Genomic DNA, 21,632 nt, shown 5'->3' with positions numbered 1-21,632 from the left:
CCCCTGGCAGAACTGGACTAGGCTGCGGTTCTTGGTTGGTGTGCTGGGTGTTTTTAAACCTATAGATGGCCAAAAAGGAATTTTGTTTCCTTTTCCTGTCAAAGTCAGTGCAGACTCCACAGGGACTCACCAGAGCCCTGAGCTTAACTTCTCCTCCACTGGTTGCCTCATCTGCTGCTCGGGGGTCTTGTCGGCTTTGTAGCTTCCCTTGGAAGCACAGGGAACATTTCCTCTCCACTGCCTCCCTCCTTCCTTTGGACAATGTACACTTGTTAAGAGTCAGCCTCCAGGGTCTCTGTGGCCTTTTGGATCAAAAGGCCAGGTGACTTCCTGGAGTTGTAGAGCCCTCTTAGAAGGAATCCCGGTCTCTTTGTCCTATTTTATTTCTAAAACAGATTCTGATGTTCCTGGAGCCTCTCACTGAGCCCGAACACTTTGGTGCCTCACTCTCTCAGCTTCCCTTTGCTACGTTTGTGGGTTTTTGGCTACACTGTGTACCAGGTGAGAAGCTGGCAGGGTGATGTCTCATTCTGTCATTTTAGAAACCACACAGTTGATGCATACTCTGTGTGAAGACTTCAGAAAGTTCAGATAGAACTCTACACCTGGCCATAAAAGGATAAATGTATCCATGATGCCCCAGAAACGACTTGTTATGTTTAACAATCTTTCCCTACGCGCGCGCACACACATGCATGCACACACGCACATGCAGGCACCCATGCACACACACACACACACACATAGATGCACATGCATGCACAGACACATGTACACACCTAGCATAGAATAAAATGCTGTTTTGAATTTCATAATTTTTTTGTTGCTATTCAACAATTTTAAAATGTTTTCATATTAGCCTTTTGAGAACTTCTACTGTTTTCTCAGCCACTCTCCTATCAGGGGCACATTTTTCTTGAGATTTAATTCATGCACTGACATGCAGATTGCTCCCCGGCCAGTTTTGAGCCATGCAGAGTATGCAGGCTAGCCCCTGGGCACAGGAGCTGGTGAGCCCCTGCTTGCTGGAGTAGTCCTGCATGGACCTTTCTGAAGTTCACCCACACAAAACATGGAGCCCGTCCAGGCACCATGCCTGGAGCCGTGGAAGGCTGTGGAAAGGGGTGACACTGGAGTCGGGTGACAGCAGAAAGAGGTCACGGCTTTGAGGCCGGATGGGTCTGCGTGCTAACCACTTACCCTTGATTTTATCAAGTGGGGTTGACCATAGTACAAACAACAGCTTGGTGTATACCTAGCACATGGCAGATGCCCTTCTGTCCACATGAGCTAGGTGAGGTCGTGCCCAGAAAAGAGTATGTATGAAAGCCTGGGTGGCAAAGCAAGGAGCTAGAGTGAGGGGACTGGGTGGCTCTGTGGAAATAAAGCCGGGGGGTGGGTGGGCATGGAGGACCAAATTGCCAATGGACCATCTTGCATGGAAAGGAGGTTAAATTTCATTTCTCTAGTCACAGGGCAATGAGGCTACAGTTTCAAGACTCCTTGCCCAACTATGAGGTTGGGTGGAAGGGCCCAGACTGAAAGCAGTAAAGGGTATGGGGGTGGTGTGGTGGGGTGCCAATTAATTCAATGTTTGAATGGTCCAGGTGGGCGATGGGGAGCTTAGACTAGGCCTTGACCAAGGTCTAGGAAAATGAGCCAAAGGGACGATTTTAGAGTTATTGCTATGGGGTTTGGTGGCCTTATGAGCATGCCAGGACTTAGCTGCACTCTGCCTGGCATGGGCCTGGAAGGGGAGGAAAGGCCTTGGGTGGTTGAGAAGGTCTGGCCTCAGGTGAGGCAGGCAGAGGCTGGAAGGCCCTCTCCTGGGACCCACGAAGAAGCAGCAGTGAAGAGAGAGTTTTCCAGAAAGAGTGGGCATGTCTCTGAGTCGGTCTCTTGCCCAGGCTACTGAGGAAAGTATAAAGCTGTGGAGACAGGCATGGGTTGGCCCCCGACAGCTATAGGAGAGGTGGGTTAGCACAGGCAGCTCTTCCTTCCTCACTCCAAGGCCTGCCTTCTGCTAGGGGCCAGGCTCAGGAGTCTGTGTCGCAAGGACAGGTGGCCGAGACTCTCCTCCTCCACACAGCCAGCCCTGGGCTCTTTTAGGCTCTGACATCAGGAGGAGGACTGCAGAGACTTCAGGCCCTCAGTGAGAAAAACTAACACAGAGACCATGTGGTGCCACCTGGGGCCTCACTCATAGGCCGGGCAAGCTGAGGGCTGGTGCGGACAGGATGCAAGATCCAGCTGAGTTAGGAGCCTGGACTTCTTTCTCGGTGCCTGGGGATGCTGACATGCAGAGGGGAGTACAGGGCTACGAGGCTCCGGAAAGAGAAACCCATGTTTTTCTTCACCATTCCCCTCAGGCCGGCACCTCCTATGGTCCTTCCAGTGCATAGTAGCCTTTGTCTGCCAGGCCCTGCTCACTTGGCATAAAGTTAACAGAGGCCCAGATGGGAACATGGCAGGAGCCATCTGGTCTTCTCGCAAGACCCTCAACCTTCCACCCGTCCCAAAGCCTTTTCCCAGGAGCCCCCTCCCCCTTTACCTCAGACCCAGAGTGGGTACCCTGTTTGCTGTCTGTCAGTTAGGCAGCATCAGTACCCTGAGCACAGGCTAGCTAGCCATCCAAGCGTGGTGGCCTCCACCCGTCCCGGGTCCCTGTCCTCTGGGCTTGGGGAGAGGGAAAAAAATGGAAGACTAGAAGCCCGCAGTGTGCTTTCCAGCGAAAACGACCTTGGCTGTGGTCTCTGTGGTCATCTCAGCTTCTACCCCAGGCAGAGCGGGAGCCCCTCAGGTGGAAGTCACGGGTGGGAATGGAGAGGACAGGTCGTAGAGGCCTGTGGGAAGGGGTGCTGTGGAGACCAGTGTCCTGGGCTGGGCTGTCACGGGTCACAGTTCACTGGGTGACTCATGACCTGGCTTAGTTACCTTTCTGGGCAAAGTGTTACAGGTGTGTCAATGGCTCCGGCCTGTGTGAGGGTGAGTGAGGGCAAGGCTCAGCCTGCCTCTCCCAGGCCTATTAGAGGCTTCCAGCCACCCACGAAGAGAGAATGAAAGTAGAAGACTAAGGAGAAGAAGAGGCACGGTGGGGAGAAGGACAGCAAGTCGACTCCAGCAAGGCTCTCACCTCGCAGGGCCTTTAGCTGGCATGGAGGTGCCTGGAGTTGGACAGCAGGAGTGGCAGGAATTTGACTCATATTTGCTTCCTTCCCAGTAACCCCACTTCACAGCCCAGAAGACTGAGCAACACAGGACATTTGCCTGAGGTCACTTGGCTGTCTCAGGGCAGGGCTTATGGCTTCAAAGTTCATCTGCTTCGAAGCCACAGCCTCTGCCTTGCTGTCCTCTGGGGTCAGAGGTCTGTCAAGCTTAATCACAGCCCAGGGCACCTGTCACCCAGCTCCCTTTTATACTAGGCTGGCTCTGATGCTAAAGAACACACACTCATTTGTTCTGGAAAAGCCTGCATTGCTTCAGGGAATCACATGGGAGCAGCGAGAGGGCTCCACCTCTGCACTCAGGTGTAGGGGCATTGGGGTGGGGAGAGGCTAGAAGTAGGGATTGTGGGCACAAAATCCGTGGACTCTTCTGAGAGATGCTTGTGGGAGTCAGGAATCAGAGCCACCCCACTTAATCATGCTTGGGCACAGTGGTCAGCCTCCATGGGCCTGCTGGCCTCCACTCTGACAGGCTAGGTGGTCACAGCCGATGTCTCTGTAGTGCGAGGAATGAAGTGGCCCGAGGGCACCGTGCTCACTGCCTTCGCCATGCCAGGGACAACATAGGCCCTGGGAATGCTTATCACTTCCGTCCATTCTACCATTAAGTAACCTCTCCAGGGCCCACACATCACACTTTCAGGGGCCTGGGGTGACAGGGTAACCGGCCATTGTGTAGAGGTCGCTTCAGGCGCTCACAGCACAGACTCTGGGACTTGGCATCAGGCAAGACATGGACTCACCCTGCTTCACAAATCGGTGTCACGTGTCCTGGAGCTTCCAAGTAAGGGACCAGCCCGGCTATGAGGAAAGTGAAAAGTCAGTTCTAAACTGCTGGCTTTACAGCCAGGATGAAGGTCCGTCGCAAGAAGCAAGCAGTAGGTTTACAGTCTTGGTCACTCCCAGTCTCCTTCTACTCCATAAAAGGATGGCTGCGGCCCATCCCGACAGGGCAACTTGTCAAACGCATATGCCTCATAGCCATGCCAACCAAGACCCAATCACTCTATAGGGATAAAGCCTCCTGCTCTGTCTGCTGATAAACTCCCCTTCACTCTTCTACCCAGAGGGGAGGTTGAGCCACACCCAGAGACAACTCTGGCGGTAACCAATGGATACCAGAAGTCTCAAGTCTCCCCTAGGTATCACACCACACTGTTCAGTCCCCTCTAGTGTTCCTCCGACCAGGCACTTTGTTAAATCGACCTTCTTGGTTTTGCCCGCCCATCCCAGGAGCCAGATTTACAGGTCAGTAGACAAGCTTCTTATCTGGGCTCCAGGGCCAACAAGAAGACTCTGGGCCCCTGAGCTTTTAGCTTAGGGGGCATTCTCTGTGTAAATACATGTGCCTCCGATGTCCGCCGCCAGTGGCGGATTTCAGTGACTCTCCAAATGTGAGCCTTGGCAGAATGGAGAGAGAAACATTCGTTTCCAGGAGGGCCAGCCCGCCACTGCTGAGAGGAAGCGGAAGTCGGAAGTCACAGTTGCTTCATGGCTGCTGGACACTGAGCAATCGCCATTAAGAGCTAGCCCTATCCTGGACAGGCTCCATCTCCTAGCTGAGAAGACAGCCAGCTACCTTTAGAGGCAACATTGCCGTGACTATGGGCATGTGGAGAGTGGGGAGAAAGCTATATTTGGAAGCACACAAGATGAGCGGGTGGTTCCCTGGCCTTATCAGGTGCCCACAGAACAGCAAGGCACCAGGGCAGATGGAGTGTCCTATCTCCACCCTGCTGGACTTGGCTCTGTCCCCATAAGAGGGAGGAGGGCCTTTACCCGCTTGTACCTTAGCTTAGCTTAGTGTCATGCAGCTTGGAGTTAGCCTGCTCTGTTGGCCTCATAGGTGTCCCAGCCATAGCAAGAATAGGAGTTGGATGTTTTTCAAAGCCAGGGGTTAAAGGAAGTGAAAGAAGACACAGAGGCGCAGCTGGAGGAGACTCCACACCCCTGTGATCTGTGTGTTAAGAAGCACATCAGACAGTTCTGTCAGAGCTCAGTCACCTTCATATGCTAATCTCATTTCTCTCTGGTGGCAAAATGGCCTTGGCTTAGAGAAGTCAAAGCAGAAAGTTCTGGGAACCACTCTTTTCCATGGGAGGAGGGAGAGAGGACTTTGGGTTGTTGCGGATAATGTGCTCCTCTGTCACTGGTTGTGACCTTGAGCAAGCTCTCCCTCCTCTCGAACGTTCCACTTTCTTCATTCAATGAAACAAGCCTCACAATGTGTATCAAATGCACAGCAGAAAACACGCCTGACTCGGCAACTGCTCCTGCCTAGACTGGCCGTCCCTCTCCTCTGTCGTCATCTTATTTAACTAACTGGATTTAAAATAGGACCCCATGGTAGTCCGAATGAGAATGCCCCCCAAAGGCTTATATATTTGAATGTTTAGTCAAGACAGAGTGGCTCTATTTGAAAGGATTAAAAGGGTTAGGAGGCGTGACCTTGTTGGAGAAAGTGTGTAATTGAGGGTGGGCTTAAATTTCAAAGGCTCATGCCAAGCTCTCTCTGCCTACAGACCAGGATGTAGTCCTCAGTAACTCTCCAGCCCTTGCCTGCATGTTGCCAGGCTCTCCACCATGGTGATAATAGACTAAAGCCCCGAAATGTAAGCCAGTCCCCAATTAAATGCTTTCTTTCATAAGCATTGCCTTGGTCATGGTGCCTCTTCACAGCAATAGAAGAGTGACGAAGACAGACCCTAATTAATCCTTTGACACTCCTCTCCCCAAAGGTAAAACCTAATGTGCCTGGGGGGGGGCAGAACAAGGTGGCTTGTTTATCTTTCTTTCCTTTTTCTGTTCTCCCCCATTTCGAGGTGGGATCCCTGCTCTTTTGACTAGGCTGGTTTCCAGCTTACAGGCTCAACTCTTCCTCCTACCTGTGTCTCTTGGATAACGGGGACTACAGGCATGCACTGCCACAGCCAGCTGAAGGTCTTGTTACGGTAGCCCAGGCTAGCCTCCTGACTGCTGGGATTACAGGCGTCCACCACTCAGCTAACGGCTCATTTTTTGTTGACTAAAACACATAGTTGTGGTGAAGGCACATGACGCCTGTCCACACACTGCAGATTCCACTTTGCTTCTCGGTTATTTTGGGGACAACCTTGTCAGAAGAACAGCAGACAGGGAAGACTAGGCAAAGCCCACATGGAGACATCTAATGTCCACCCTCAGCTAACACCACTGGTGCTCAAGCATGGTCAGGTCCTCAGATGGCTCTGCCTGACATCCTAACTGCAGCTTCTTTCCAACCTCCAAGCAAGGTTCCTCTTTCAGCCTCAGGGAAACAGACGTAAAAGTAAATGTGTGGTTTTTGTTTTTGTTTTAAGCATCTACATTTTGGAGTGATTTATTGCCTAGCAATAGGCACGCACTGCTTTACAGAAAGGGTTTTGGAACTGCATGTAGGTAAAAGCATAACAGGATGCAAAACTGGGGGAAGATTTGAAAAACGACTGATGTCATAAACTGTGGGTCAGCCAGTTGTGCTAGGGTAACCCTGTAAACAAGAGGTGGAGGCAGGAGGATCATGAATACATGTGGGTGGGTGGATGTGGGTTAACTGTATCAGAAAACTTAGTTGAAGGTGGAGCTCAGCTCCAGGCTCACAGGAAGCCAGGGACAAGGATATCTGACAGGTCACTGTCTGAATGAGGCCGGCCGCTTGACATGTGGCCTCTGGATACACAGCACCGTGGTCGGATGGCTGATACCTTGAGACTGTCTACCTACTCAGATCACCCTAAGCATCTTTGAAATGGCAACGTGCTTCCATCGTGAAGCGGTTTCTAATAGTTTTCAGGGACTCCAGTCATTATAAAATCCAGTCATAAAGATGGAACTTTTTGTTTGTTTGTTTGTTTGTTTGTTTGAGACAGGGTTTCTATGTTATCTTGGCGGCCCTGGACTCACTCTGTAGACCAGGCTGGCCTTAAACTCACAGCCTCTGCCTCCCAAGTGCTGGGATTAAAGACGTGCGCCAGTTAAGAAGGAACTTTCGACATAGGTGGTAGATAGGAAACACAGTAAGAACAAGGGATAGGGTGTGAGGCCTTCTCCTCCCTCCTCACAGCTTACTCCCCTTCTTAGTGGACACCCTGAGTGATTGCCACCCTCTGCTTCTGGAATGTTCATGCACACGCAAACACATGATATAAATTGTCTCCTTAATTACAAGATGGCAGCTGTTCCGCACTGTGAAGTGTACCACTTGGCACTGAGCTGATGTCTTACAACAATGTTTTTTGTTTTTTTGAGACAGGGTTTCTCTGTGTAGCCCTGGCTGTCCTGGACTCGCTTTGTTGACCAGGCTGCCCTCAAACAGCGATCTGCCTGCCTTTGCCTGAGTGCTGGGATTACAGGTGTGCGCATGCCCAGTTAGCAATGTCTTTCAATTAGAACAATTTTTGATTTTCAAAGTCCCCCGTCACCAACTTTTTTTTTTTTTTTTTTTTTTTTGACACAGTATGTTGCCATGGAGCCCTATTTGGTACCCTGTGGATCATCCTGGTCCCCAGCTTGTAGCCGTTCTCTAGCCTCAGGCTCTGAGTGCTGAGGTTACGGGTGTGTGCTGTTGTGTGATTTTTCTTGCTTTCAATTCGTTTTTTGTTCAATGTTCAGAAGCATAAAGAGTCAAGAATTAAGTCACACATTCTACCACCAAGAAAGTACCATTTTTTTGGGGGGGGGGGAAGATTAGAGAAAGGATCTCCCTATAGCCCTGGCTATCCTCCTGGACCTCACTACGTAGACCAGGCTGGCTTCAAACTCATAGAAATCCACCTGCCTCAAGTGCTGAGATTAAAGGCATGGTAGCACCATTGTTAAAGACATAAATGGTGTTTTTTTTTTCTTATAAATACAAATGTGTGTAACATATTAAATTTCAAGACAAATTTGGTACCAAACTGCAGGAAAAATTTTTTACCCCCCGCCCCATTCTTGTTTTGTTTTTGTTTTTCGATACAGCCTTGGCTGTCCTGGACTCACTTGGTAGACCAGGGGGATTAAAGGCGTGTGCCACTACACCCGGCCCCCGCCCCTGCCCCAATTCTAGGACTCCCCCACCCCGATTCTATACTCAGGCATTAGACTGTGATATACACACCAAAAACAGAACAGGAAGAAGAGGCGGCGGCAAAAGAGGAGCAGCAGCAGGGACAGAACAGCAGGGCGATGAAGGAGGAGCCACAGCAGCTGTTTGTTCTCTAGACGTCCTGTCTAGCCCAGGGTTGACGTGGGCCTGCCTTTCTGCACCTTCTCCATACTAATCTGCCTGCATTCCCTGGTCGCCAGTGCATCCCCATGACTGAAAACAAACAGAGGCACTGTTGAGCCTGTTCATAAGACTTCTTTTTTAAAATGCTATTTTAATTATGTGTGTGGAAATGGCCTTTATGTACATATAACCAAGGTGAGTTGTGTTGCCAATCATGAGAGATAAAACGGCAGCCTAATTTTGGCCAAGTGCAGTTGAGTCCCTGCTTTTCTGGAGTTCAGTCTTACAGATACAAAATTAACGGTTCTGTTTGAAGACAAGCTGGCAACTATGGTTCTCAAGTACCATTTGAGTTTGGCAAAGAAAAGTCTTATTTTAAATTCTTAATTATTTTGGTGTCTACTTTATTATTACAACTATTATATAGAACATGCAAAAAAAAAAAAAAACAACAACAACAACAACAACACAGTGCAAGACTCAGAGTTTATACATACCAATGAATTTCTATCTTGTTAGAGTTTATTTATGCCTAGCCCAGACTGGACTTGAACCTGGGATTCTCTTGGCTCACTATTGGAGTGCTAGCCACTGACAGAATTGTAGTGTGTGTTCAGCAGAAGTTACTTTGGTGAAAGGAAACATCTTCCTCCAGTGGGGCCGGGCAGAGAAGGAAGCCGGGTAGAGAAGGCACCCGGAAGTCTTGGGAAGGTGCAAGCCTGTGGGTATAATACGGGTCCTACTTGCAAGCAGCAGGCCAAGCCACTGTGTGGACAACTTCAGGTGCACCTCTGCTCTTACAGGGTAGCATCTAACAGCAGCCTCGTGGAGCGAATGAGAGGTTATTACTTGGGCGAGTGTGGCAACACAAGTCAGAGAGGTTTCTGACTCAGAGGCAGAAGCTGCGGGCACAGGCAGGTTGTGAAGGGCAAGGCAGGAGCCCCAAGGCTCTCACAGGCACATCTCTGAGCATGCTCAGATCCTCTTCTGCCCAGCGGTGGCTGCTCTTGTCTTGCGTATCTAGTGCTCTGTGGAAAATGACCTCCAACCTTAGTTTGGAAAGAACACGGGGGCATCTCTACAGCTCTTCTGGGTAGCACTTGGCCTTTGCTCAGTCTTTCCTCTTGCTCTAGGCAGGGGCTGGTGTAACATCCAACAGTGCTCCTGTTGCCTGGTACCTCATTATCAAAGCCAACCAGGCTGAGCAAGGGCCACCTACCTGCTCACCGGGCTGTGGTTTCCAGCCCTAGCTCACTGAGAGAGAGAGAGTAACGGAGGCACCTAGCTTCTCTCTGCAGTACTCACACAAAGTCAAGTTCCCACGCAGCCAGGCCAGAGTTTGCCCCTGAGCACTGCCTGGTCTCTGGCTTCTCAGAGGTAAAAGGATCCTCACTGGCCAGTCTCCTTCCATCAGAGCTCCTGTCTTGAACTGCTAGGCTCACTGCCTCGATTCTGCCATTAGCCACAGAAAGGGGAGGAAGGTCTCTTCTTGAGGCTTGCTCCGGCTGGACTGCTGTCATCCTGCAGCGCTTCTCTGCACTCCTGTGCTCTTGCTGAGACAGGGACCGGGACTGGACCATCCCCAACAAACCACTTTACCGGACAGTTGCTGCTGTGCTTGACTTCCATCTTCCAGGCTCCAGGCTCACTTGCTGGCCTGCGCTTTCTAGCGGCTTCTTCACCGCAAGCTGTCTCACACCTGACCTGCTCAGTAAATGGGAGCAATCTCAGAATTTCCCCACCCGGCCTGCTCTGCTCTGCAGTTAACTGAGCCACATCTGCCTGACTTTGGCAAGTATATGTGCATATACTCTCTTGCTCAATATTAACCTAAAGGTCAGATGGAGCCAAAATACTTTTGTGTACACACTCCTAACTCAATGCTTATTTGATTTTAAACAAAGCCCCATCACCACTTTACATGTGTGCATGCATATATATATGTATGCACATGTGCATGTGGGTAATACACAAATGTATGTCTTTTTAATTAAAAATATTGGGATAAGGTCTCACGTGTAATTCTGGCTGGCCTGAAACTGCATATAATGTATTTTTTGAGCTAAGCAGCTTGAGAAGCCTACAAACTACAGAAACTCGGGTGCAAAGGGAGCCTTATTCCTGCTTGGCCTCCCTGTGGACTAGGAAATTATATTTGGGATAAATTCTTTGGTTTCTTTTCCTCAAATGACCTTTCTTTCCGTTGAAACAATTGAAGCCAACATTTCCAAAATAGAAACCAGGTAGGAAGTAATGTTTAACTTTGTTAGTCCAGTAAACAACTCTGGAAGTGTTTGTCTGTGTCTGCAACAAGTGGGGTGTGGCTACATGTTCCCTCATAAAACTGAGGCCATCTTCTCTGAAGTCTGTCACAGTCGCCACTGCAATCCAGCCCTCAGCATTACCCAACAGGAATGGGCAGTGACAGCAGAGCACTTCCTCCCGAGCCTGCCTTGGTGCTTCCCACAGTGACTGCTCTGCACAAGGTCTGTTTGGATTCACCTATGAAGAAAGTGTCCCTCCTCTAAGGGCAGTGGCCTGACCAGCAACTACCAGTGAGGTCCTGGCCCCTGGGCTGGCCTGGGCTGCTAACCGCTTTTATATTTTTGATTGATTTAAAATATTTTTTTTTAAAGCTGGGTGTGGCGGTGCATCCCAGTTCTTAGGGAGGCAGAGGCAGATGGATCGCTGTGAATTCAAGGCCAGACTGGTCTGGTCTACGAAAGGAGTCCAAGATAGCCAAGGCTACACAGAGAAACCCTGTCTCTAGAACACCCCACCAATTTTTTTCCCACACAATACATTCAGATTACATATTTCTTTTCTTCCAGTTTCTTCAGGATCCGCCCCCACCTACTTATCAAACCAACTTTACATTTCTCTCTCTCTTAAGCAACAATAACAAAAAGAAACACATACATACACATGCACAACCCCCACCCTCTTAAGAAAAACAGAAATCAAAATTACAAGCAAAAAAGATGAGAAAGACAAAAATGCCCCCAAAACCAACAGGACTGATGCACATGGGAACTCAGAGGCTGCTGAGGCAGCTGCACCAGACATGCACAGGTTAAAGCCAGATGGGGTCCCACTATCAACAGAGGCAAGTGGACACAGGCTTCTTGCCATGTTGCTGTCTGCAACTGATCTCCAAAGAGAGAAATCAGTGTCCTGCACTGGAGTCTCAACTGGTATATTAACCATGCCAACACAAAAGGAACTCAATGGTAATTTTGTATCATTTTGCTTTACTTTCTTTTTTTTTTCTTTTTCTTTCTTTCTTTCTTTTTTTTTGTTTTTTGTTTTGTTTTGTTTTGTTTTTTGAGACAGGGTTTCTCTGTGTAGCCTTGGCTGTCCTGGACTCGCGCCATTGTAGACCACGCTGGCCTCGAACTCACAGCGATCCACCGGCCTCTGCCTCCCAAGTGCTGGGATTAAAGGTGTGTGCCACTGCCTGGCTTTGCTTTACTTTCTAAAAAACACATCTCAGGAAAGATAATTTAGATCAAGACTACCTCAGAGAAGTTCAGACCTGCTATCTCTTAATACTGCTCAACACACCTCTTCCTCATTTTCATCCCCACCAACCAAGGTATCTTGCATATTACTTTGGAAGTAATTTTTTTCCCTCTTGAAAACATTTCTATAGCTGAGCATGGTGGCCTACTACTATAATCCTGGCAACCCGAGGCAAGAGGATTGCCACAAGTGTGAGACCAACATGGAAAGACAGAGTTCTAGTTCAATCTGGTCAATAGTGAGACCTTATCCCAGTAAACCCCAAACAAAACAAAATCAAGAAACCAAAACACCTTCACAATAAAATTATCAATTTGAAGGCACACTGTTTGAACCATGAAATTAAGTTAACACTCTGAAGCGGCTTCTCTACAGAGCTCACCAGTCCACTACTCTCTGGCCGTAATAAAGCCAGCATCTTCCATAATCTTAGGGTTAGGCCCTATCACTGAGCCACATCCCCAGAGTTCTCTCCCATGTCAGGTGGGGGCTCTCACGCTATAGCTCAGACTGGCCTTAATCCTTGGCTCCTTTTCCTTCAATCTTCTGAGCGCTGAAATTACAGATTACATCAAGCTGGGTTTACTGGCTTTTTGAGGAGCAGAGGCTCCTAATGAGAAACAGGGTTCATACGTCCTGATGATGCATTTCATATGACATGCTGATCCTTAGCTGCCATTTTGAAATCACACCAAACAAACACCCAACAACAACAAACCTGAGCTGGGCATAGTGGCTCATGCCTTTAATCCCAACACTCAGGAGGCAGAGGCAGGCAGATCACTGTGAGTTCGAGGCTAGCCTGGTCTACAAAGCAAGCCCAGGACAGGCAAGGCTACACAGAGAGAGACTGTCTTGAAAACCAAAAACCAACCAACCAAACAAAAACAAATCTTAGATTTATTTCTCAGAAACTCAACTCTCTTCAGTGCATATCCCAACTCAAAGATCAAAATCAATGCTACTTCTTTTAAGGCAAGAAGTTCAGTAGGAAACATATTTTGCCTCAGAGACAAGGCCAAGGCTGGCTCTGGAGAAGGACAAACTGACCGTGTGTAAGAACAAAACTCAGAGAGTGACGCTGGTTTATTTCAGTATTTCAATGGCCTTTGGCACAGCTTTGGTGTCAAACAATTCCTATTCTACAGGTCATAAAAACAATTGTGGACAGGACAGATATCTCTATTTTCCCGTTAGGCATACAGAATATCAAAATGTACATTTGTGATTTAATTCTTAAGTGACATTTAAACATTTTAAGTTCCATGTGGAAAGAAAATAGCACCACGGTTAAGTTAAGAGAGTAAACACTTCTTGACGAGAATCTAATAGCTTGAAAACATTTTGAGGCTTCTTTCCTTTTTTATCAGACTTTAAAATTTTACTTTTGTGTGTCTGAATGTTTTGCATCAATGTCTGTGCACCACATATTGGCGGTGACCTTGGAGGTCGGAAGATGGATGTCCTAGAGTTAGAGATGGGAGCCGTGGAGGCCAGGCCTCTGGTGCTCCAAACCTCAGAGGCACCTCTCAGCCCCTAATACTTTAATGTGAGGAAAACAGTGACGGATACTTAACAGTCAGGCTTGGTCTTGCAATACATGCCCGTTACCCATTCCTACTTCAAAGTTCTAAACACTAGTTTGCGAAAACATTAGTGTTTACCTAACCCTGAGTTATGTGCCCCCAGGTTCCAAAAGAGCCATATCACAGTAGGAAAGTGAGAGACCCCATGCGCAAGGCCTGTGCTTGAATTCTGATTTAGTCCCTTTCTGTGGTATGTAGGCAAGAACAATCTCTCTGAAGAATTGATAATCTGGCTCTAAGGACCACAGGACACTATCTGACATTTATAAACTTTTTTATATTTATAAGGTTTTAAAATAAATATTTTATAAATATTTTTATATTTAAAAATTTTATATAATTTTATAAATATTGTATTTATAAAGTTGAGGACCTAGAGTTCCAAGTCAAATATTAAAAGAAAAAAATTTACAGGAGTTCCTTTGACTAGATATGGCCTCAGTGTTACCTCCTTACAGTCATTTTCTAGCAATGAACCCTTTGTAAAAACCAAGCTTACGTTTATCCACTGAGAGCTCTCCACTCACTCATTCTTACTTCCAGTGTGCTCACTAGATGTCTCCCCAAGAAAGAGCATCTCAACATTCATTTAGTATCTTACTTCACCTCGAAGTGTAATTTATGCCTAGACCAAGCTACCCCTGCATGTTTTTAAAGCTGCCTTTGAACATCTTCTGCTTCCCCATCAGGACATAGGGATCCTCCTGGGCTGTGGCTGCCTCTGACATCTTGCTCTGTTGGTATGAGGATCTGAGAACTGCCATATCTACTTCCCACCAGCTTCTCCATTCTGAGGGGACTTTGGGAAGAAAATTTCTTTCAAATCAGAAGGCCATGTTTTTTGAGACAGGTTTCTCTTTGTAGCCTTGGCTGTCCTGGACTCCCTTTGTAGACCAGGCTGGCCTCGAACTCACAGCAATCTGCCTGCCTCTGTCTCTCAAGTGCTGGGATTACAGGTGTGTGGACACCCACCGTCAACTACTTCCTTAGTAAAAAAGAAGCAAGTACTATATTGTCACAAGCAGGAAGCCTGTGGGTAGTGCTCTCCACTACCTCCATCACTGAGGCCATACCTGTCCTGGTGAACTAGGACTTGCTAAAATAACACAGCCGACATACACTCTCGTGAGAAAAAGCAACAAAAGAAATGTCATCCAAGTTCCTCACAAGCATGGTATTTGCAGTCTAAGAAAACGGTAGAGTGCAAGGATGGAAACTGGATTGTTAGGTTAGCCACACCCCCTAGTGGCCACAAAGAAAAATGCCTTCTTTTTGTTTGTTTTTTTGAGACAGTTTCTTTCTCTATGTAGCTTTGGCTGTCCTGGACTCACTTTGTAGACTAGGTTGGCTTCGAACTCACAGAGATCCTCCTGGATGCCTGGTTGAAAACTGCTTTTTTAAAATGCCAGTTTGGCCAAGATCATCTGCATATGTATGTGAAATACCTGAGTTTAAGAGTTTTCTGCCCATTTACAAAGAGATGTTAAAAGGCACAAGCAGCAGTTTTCTTAGCTATACTCAGCTGAGAACAGCTGATCAGCCTGCACTGCTTCATGGGAGCTTATGGTCTGACGCCCTGTTTTTCACCACTGAGTTATTTACAAGCTGAGGTAACAAATCACTATGCTCAAGACTATCAATCTATTCTTCTCTGCAAAGTTCTTCGTTTTTATAATTGGTAATTATAGCAAAAGCTTCAGCTAACCAGAACCTTCAATTAACATGTTTTCTTCCTCTGTCCTAATTTCTAGGGCAAAGTTGGAAAAATCCCAAATCAGTTACTCATGTGAAGGACTTGGGTGAAAACTCTGAGGGTGAGTTTCTCTTTGTAGACAAAGCCTCATCTTGCTGAGGCCTGAATCCCTGAGCCTCCATGCCTCTAACTCCCAAGTGCTGGAATTACAGATGTCTCCGGGTGGGTTGCTTAAAGTAGAAAAAAACAAAACAAGGACAAGAATGACATGCATGTTACAATTATCAACATGTAGGAAATACAGACATAACTGGACAAGAGCTAGAGGGGAATGAAAAATTAAAGCCTTAGCAGGGAGACGTGCTGAACTTTCTCTTCTTTTTGCTCTTTTTTTGCTTGTATGACTTTAATGTTGGAGCTTATTACACAGCTTACATCTTTTATCATCCCCTGGACACACATACATACACACATGCACACATGCATACAATACAGAGATGAAATGTGAAAAAATTTAAGACAGGTTTCACTATTGTAGCCTTGGCTGTCCTCGAACTCACAGAGATCCATCTGCCTCTGCCTCCTGTGTAATGGGATTAAAGGTGTGTGACACTAAGCCCATATATATATAAACTTTGAACTAAATTAAAAATGGATTTATCAAAGCTGGGTGTGGCGGCGCATTCCTGTAATCCCAGCACTCTGGGAGGCAGAGGCAGGCAGAGTTCAAGGCCAGCCTGGTCTTCAAGTTGAGTCCAGGACAGCCAAGGCTACACAGAGAAACCCTGTCTCCAAAACAAAAACAAAAACAAGAACAAAAACAAAACAAAACAACAACAATAACAAAATGGACTTATTAAGACCCCTTACTCATAAGAAAATCTTATTGTTTCACTGTTTTGCATAAAACTAGGCAGACCACAAAGTATAAACCACAGAAATCACTTCTGAACAGAAACTTCATTATACCAAATGCATATACTTAAAATACTGTTTATTTGTGATTTAACATTAATTAGCATAACATCTAAGAGCAATATCAGATAACTTTTACACATTTCTCCACAGGACACTGAGTTCACTGGCTCATTCATTATGCCCAAGCAAGTAAATAGAAGCATTAGCAAAAGGTGCAATAGTTTACTGTTGTGTTTAAAAAATATTTATGCACATTGCATTCATTTAGATATATATTTTCTTTAAAAGTTATGGAAAAGGATAGTTCACAGGTTACTGTGTCTACATACATTGTAATACAACAAAATTATGTAGAACATAAAACAATCCTCAGATACACAGCTCAGCAACTAAAAGTTTCCACTATGAGATTAACAAATTCCAGTACTTAGTGAGATCTAAAATGATGTTTGCAGGCTCTTCTTCAGGTTTGCATCATCACACACTCAGACAGAACCAGCCCAGAGAACACTGTGGTCAGTGTGACCTCTGCATGCCACTCACTCTCCGGGATGCTTTGATTGCTTTTACTCACTGAGTATTTTGGATCATCCGTTTACAGTGATCTGGGCACCACTTGGGAAAGTAGAGAAGACCTAGGTGTGAATTTGTATTTACAGTAGAAAGGAAGTTAAAAAAAAATTTCTAAGTTTGCAAAAATCAAGAAGTGGTAGTTTTCTCACTGGTGGGATTAGACCTGCTGATTTATTCTGGTGCCGTCCTCTAAAAGAATGCAAGATTTAACTTCTTTAAAACTCGAATATCAACCAAGACATTGATTTTGACAGAGAAATAGGGTTTTAGAAGTTTGGGGCTTACGTTCAATAGCTCAGTCTCTACACCCCACTGTGGACATGCATCGCGCCTCTGGCCCCGCAGCTGCTTCTCGCCCTTTAGCCTCTTCACCCATCAGCAATACTAAGAGAAAAATACATTATATGGCTCAAATATGACTCTAGACCTTTATATGCCCTTTGGATACCTCATCCCTGGACCCTTGAACTATACTCAGTACCAAGAAGCCTCAGGCATGCTCTACTGTTAATTGGTTGGCTAAAATGTACACGACACCTTATACTGAAGGTATATAAATGTTTCAACATACAAAAATTGTTTTTGCCAGAGTTAAACTAAATAACTCATGTTATGTATACAAAATCCCCTATATGAAAAATAAGGGGCTTTCTAAACTAATAAAAAAGGAAGTTCTTCAAAAATTATAGTTTATTAAAATGACTTTTTTTTTTTTTTTGGCAAACAGTACTTCAGGTGAGATAATTTCATACTGTGAGTAAAATTCCAAACAAATCTTTTCTTAAAACATTTTCAAAAATGATGTGCCAATGTATACTAATGTTATATATTCCTATAGACGCTTTTAAAGCATTCTATTAATGCCCACTGAAACAATGGGAACTCAAAGGATACAGTCAGTAACCATGATGAATTATAGTCTGGCAGCCAGGGAAGCTGCCGCTGAGAAGTGAAGCCTCTCACTTGTCATCGGCAACTCCTCTCCAACAGATATGATGGAGAAAGCCTGAAATAACAGGCGGGCACCTGTTGGTGATCAATAGTAACACCCCATGAGGGTACAGCTAAGGAGAACTAGCAACTGTTCAAAGTCATGTTTGGACATATAAAAAGAGATGCATTTGAAAGTTTTCCATAATGCTTTTCTTTTAGTAAAACCTCTTTCCAGTTTTTAAAATCCAGTTTGCTATAAACCCTCAATCTGATCTACCACAGTATATTAACAATCAACTGAAATATGGTATTTAATTGTGCAACGTCACAATGTAATATACAAATTACTTAGGCCTCAACTTTCTCCTTTTTTTTGTTCTTTTTGAGAAAAGAAGGTGTGCGAAATTTTTTCTTCTTCTTGGATGGTGACTTTGAAGGTGAGCCATCAGGTGACAGGACCTCTTCAGTTCGTTCTGGGGACTTAATGGTGATCTCGATGTTCTCTATGGTCGTGCTTGTTGTTAACCTACTGACTCGCTGAGCAAGCTCATCCTCAACATCATGCAAGTCATCCTTGCCGTTCACAATCATGACAGGCACATCCATGGAGGTGAAGCTCTTGGAAAACAGCTCGTGGTTTTCTACAAAAGGAGACAGTTTGGGGAGATTATTATTTACACAGTCAACATTTTTGTTTAGTTTGCAAAACTGAGAATTTTAGCCATGTCCTGAGGCACTGCTTTACTTTTAATGAGGATAGATTATTATGTTAATAACCTATGGATCTATTAGCATGAAGCTAATTTTCTTAAATGATACAAAGGGGAAGAGAACATAGATGGTAAGAGAGTCAACAATTGTAGCTTGATGACTGCGTGCCTTTTCATTGTAAATCAAATCGTTATAGATGAGGATGACAACACATATATTTTTCTTTACTTTGAGGGTCACTTGATTTTAAAACTGTAAGGAACTTCATGCTATTGATTAGAAGATGAATGACATGGCAAGTCAATTTTAATTCCACAAATTCTTAAAAATTTTTAAGTTGGCTCAAACCAGGTGAAAGTAAATCAGTGTAAATGATGGGTAAAAGTAGCATCCCATTTCATAACCGTACAATGTTCTGCAGAGAACTGAGTAAAACTCTGATCAACTTAGACAACAAGTGTCCAGTTTCTTACATGGGAACAAACGACAAGACTCTTACGATGTGAAGGCTATGGGAAATTACATTGAATACCTTCTAATTTTTCATGGACATTTTGCGGTGACTGAGTTTGAGACTGAATTTGTGAAACAGATGCAGCGTCATCTGAGAGTGACTCCTGCTCGGCGTCTGTTGAATAAGATGTTCAGTTAAAAGCCATGCAAACAAAACAAGGAAGCTTACGGTTTCAGAGAGGTTAATGCACACATCAATGCTGCTCACAGAGATGGCAAGTTCTTCAGCTACGAGCTGAGCATGCTTACAGCCATCCCACATGTCAGTAATTATGATTCTGAGGAGGTTAACGTGTTAAAACTTCTGGCAATGAACAGTAATTTACACACTGAGTTAAAAGAAGCTAGGATATTGGCAGCCAAGTCAAAGAATATGTATGCATTTAGTTTTTGCTAGTATAGAAAATAAAAATATGCATAGTCAGATGAAACAAGTTACATAACCTCCCCAGAGCTGCTACATTAACAAGGCAGAATGCTCCACTGGGTTCCTAACAATGTCCAGTTAGTGATTCCTGTTAGAGCCGTATTAGTGAGCTAATTAAAAAATGTAAAAGAAGCTAATTTAAAAATCATACATAAAAAGTGATTTCTAGAGTATGAAATTTGTTACCTGGCATCATTAGGCTTTCAAAAATAAGAGATTAAATAGGGACATTTTATAAAAGATGTTTCTATCTTACATTAGAACAAATAAGTTAAATATGTCACTAAGAACAATTTGCTATAAGTACATTACTGAGTAGGGTAACTTGCTTTGTGATGATGGCACAAATATACTGATAAAAATGGTTTCATTAGCCACTAGCTATCAGGTAAAACCATGGCATCTAACACAGACACTGTAAATGGGCCAACACAGAGGCTCTGACTGGGTCAGAGGCTTCTAACCCTAACCCACCCTCCACCCTTGCCCAGATGTCTTTACACACACATCTGTGCCTCAGGAGGCTCACAGCCCAGCCCCAGTAGCCCTGCTAAGGCCTTACTCTGGAGCAAAGCGGAGCTAAGGATCAGGTCCTAGGGCTTTGTCATTAGCAATTTTGTTATTTTTTGAGGCAAGGACTCCCCATTCAGCCTAGGCTAGTCTTCAACTTATACTGCTCCTGCCTCAGCCTCTGGTGCTGCACAGTACAGGCATGTGCCCCATGCTTGGCTCATTGTCAGTTCTTAACTACCCTACTTATAAACTTACAAAGACTTGCAGCAGCAGAGAAACTCCACTGCATCAGAGCACCATGCACACAGGGAAGTCACTTCCCACTCCTAACAGTTGGCTGGGTGCGGCGGCACACACTTTGATCCCAGCATTTGGGAGGCAGAAGCAGGCGGATCACTGTGAATTCGAGGCCAGCTTGGTCTGCAAAATGAGTCCAAGACAGCCAAGGTGACACAGTAAAACCCTGTCTCGAAAAACCAAAAAAATCCTAGTAGTTTATGTTAAATGTTGATTTTGAAATGAGTATATTGTCCCCTTGAGACATCATAAAGCATTAAAATCATATACCTGAGAATCTGTGACTAAAAATCTGTGTTCCATGCAATGTTCAAAGCAAGACCTGTATTTTCTTTCTCTGGAAACTCTTTATTCATCTGGGCCTTGGTGCTATAAATTTTATGATCTGATTACTTTCTGAGAAGAACAAGTCAAAACTAGCGGGGGGGTGGGGTGATGGTGGTTCTCTGCATTTCAGCCTCACCCGCACTGGGAAAGGACTTGAGTAGATGAGCTAGAACAGAAGGCAAAAGCTCTGCCTTCTGTCGTCCAGCTCAGGCACTCTACCCCAGGTCTAACCTAAAGATGAACTGACCGTCCAGGCCTTGCTGCTTTCTTTCGATTGTCTTCGTATATTCCTCCAGCTCTCCTTCTGTGAGATGACTGAACGGATTCGGAGGAGCTGGTGGGCCTTGATCATCATCTTCAAATTGCATGGTCTTACAAAGAAAAAGAACCAACAAGTTAGATTCATTACCAAGTGCTTTACACATATCTACTTACCTATTTACACACACACACACACACACACTCTCACACACATACAATTACATACCAACATAAATGTTTGTGATTACCCACTTCATAGCAATTGTAAGAAATGATAAAGCAACGTGCTCTTTAACGGTTACAATACTCTTATCAGATTATAAACAGAACTACCATGTGATCCAAGTATACAACTCCTCAGTGTATGTGTGTGTGTGTGTGTGTGTGTCTGTGTCACAGACACAGGCACACACAGACACACACACCTGAAGTAGTCAAAGTCAATATATAAACAAGGTACATGGAAACAGATGAGTGGACAAAGAAAATGTCCACATATACAAAGGAGTATTATTCAGCCACAAAGAACAAGAAAATCAGTTATCTCAGGAACATGGTTTCAATTGGAGATCATCATGTTAAAGGAAAATGATAGATCAAAAAGATGAACATGACCAGTTTCTCTCTCATCTGTGAAATCAGAAAGAGGAAGAGGTCTAGGAAGGGGCAAAGCAAGATAATGGGAGTGAGCATGACCACATGGACGAGAAAGTTCCAGAGGAGCTTTGGAACTGCACTCACAGTATGAAATTTCCTGACCTCAAATAGTTTTGACAAAAAGTCATTTTAATAAGCTATAATTTTTGAAAAGTTCTATAGGTTCCAAAGTTGCAGATTTTACTCCAAGGCCTATGATCCATCTTTGTACAAGGTGAGGGCAGAGATCTGGTTTCGGTCTTCTGTATGT

The 21,632-nt window shown here is 45.2% G+C and overlaps 1 protein-coding gene across 5 annotated transcripts in view; it reads right to left on the bottom strand.

The window, feature by feature from the left end:
- Positions 1–17,099: 17,099 nt before the first annotated feature.
- Add3 (adducin 3) overlaps positions 17,100–21,632 on the bottom strand; it is a 111,365-nt gene continuing 106,832 nt past the window's right edge. For 4 of the 5 annotated variants that reach the window (XM_051146767.1, XM_051146768.1, XM_051146769.1 and 1 more), the window contains exons 13-15: positions 20,712–20,835; positions 18,920–19,015; positions 17,100–18,317 (exon numbers count right to left, since the gene is read on the bottom strand). In XM_051146767.1, the coding sequence (XP_051002724.1) occupies positions 18,025–18,317; positions 18,920–19,015; positions 20,712–20,835 (513 nt within the window). In that variant the 3' untranslated portion in view covers positions 17,100–18,024. The remainder of the gene's footprint in view (positions 18,318–18,919; positions 19,016–20,711; positions 20,836–21,632) is intronic. The other variant, XM_051146771.1, reaches the window with a different exon arrangement.

The sequence above is a fragment of the Acomys russatus genome, chromosome 5 (assembly GCF_903995435.1).
Source record: "Acomys russatus chromosome 5, mAcoRus1.1, whole genome shotgun sequence".
NCBI classification, from domain to species: domain Eukaryota; kingdom Metazoa; phylum Chordata; class Mammalia; order Rodentia; family Muridae; genus Acomys; species Acomys russatus.
Note: the sequence above shows the minus strand (reverse complement) of the source record. Positions and strands in the feature narration are given on the sequence as shown.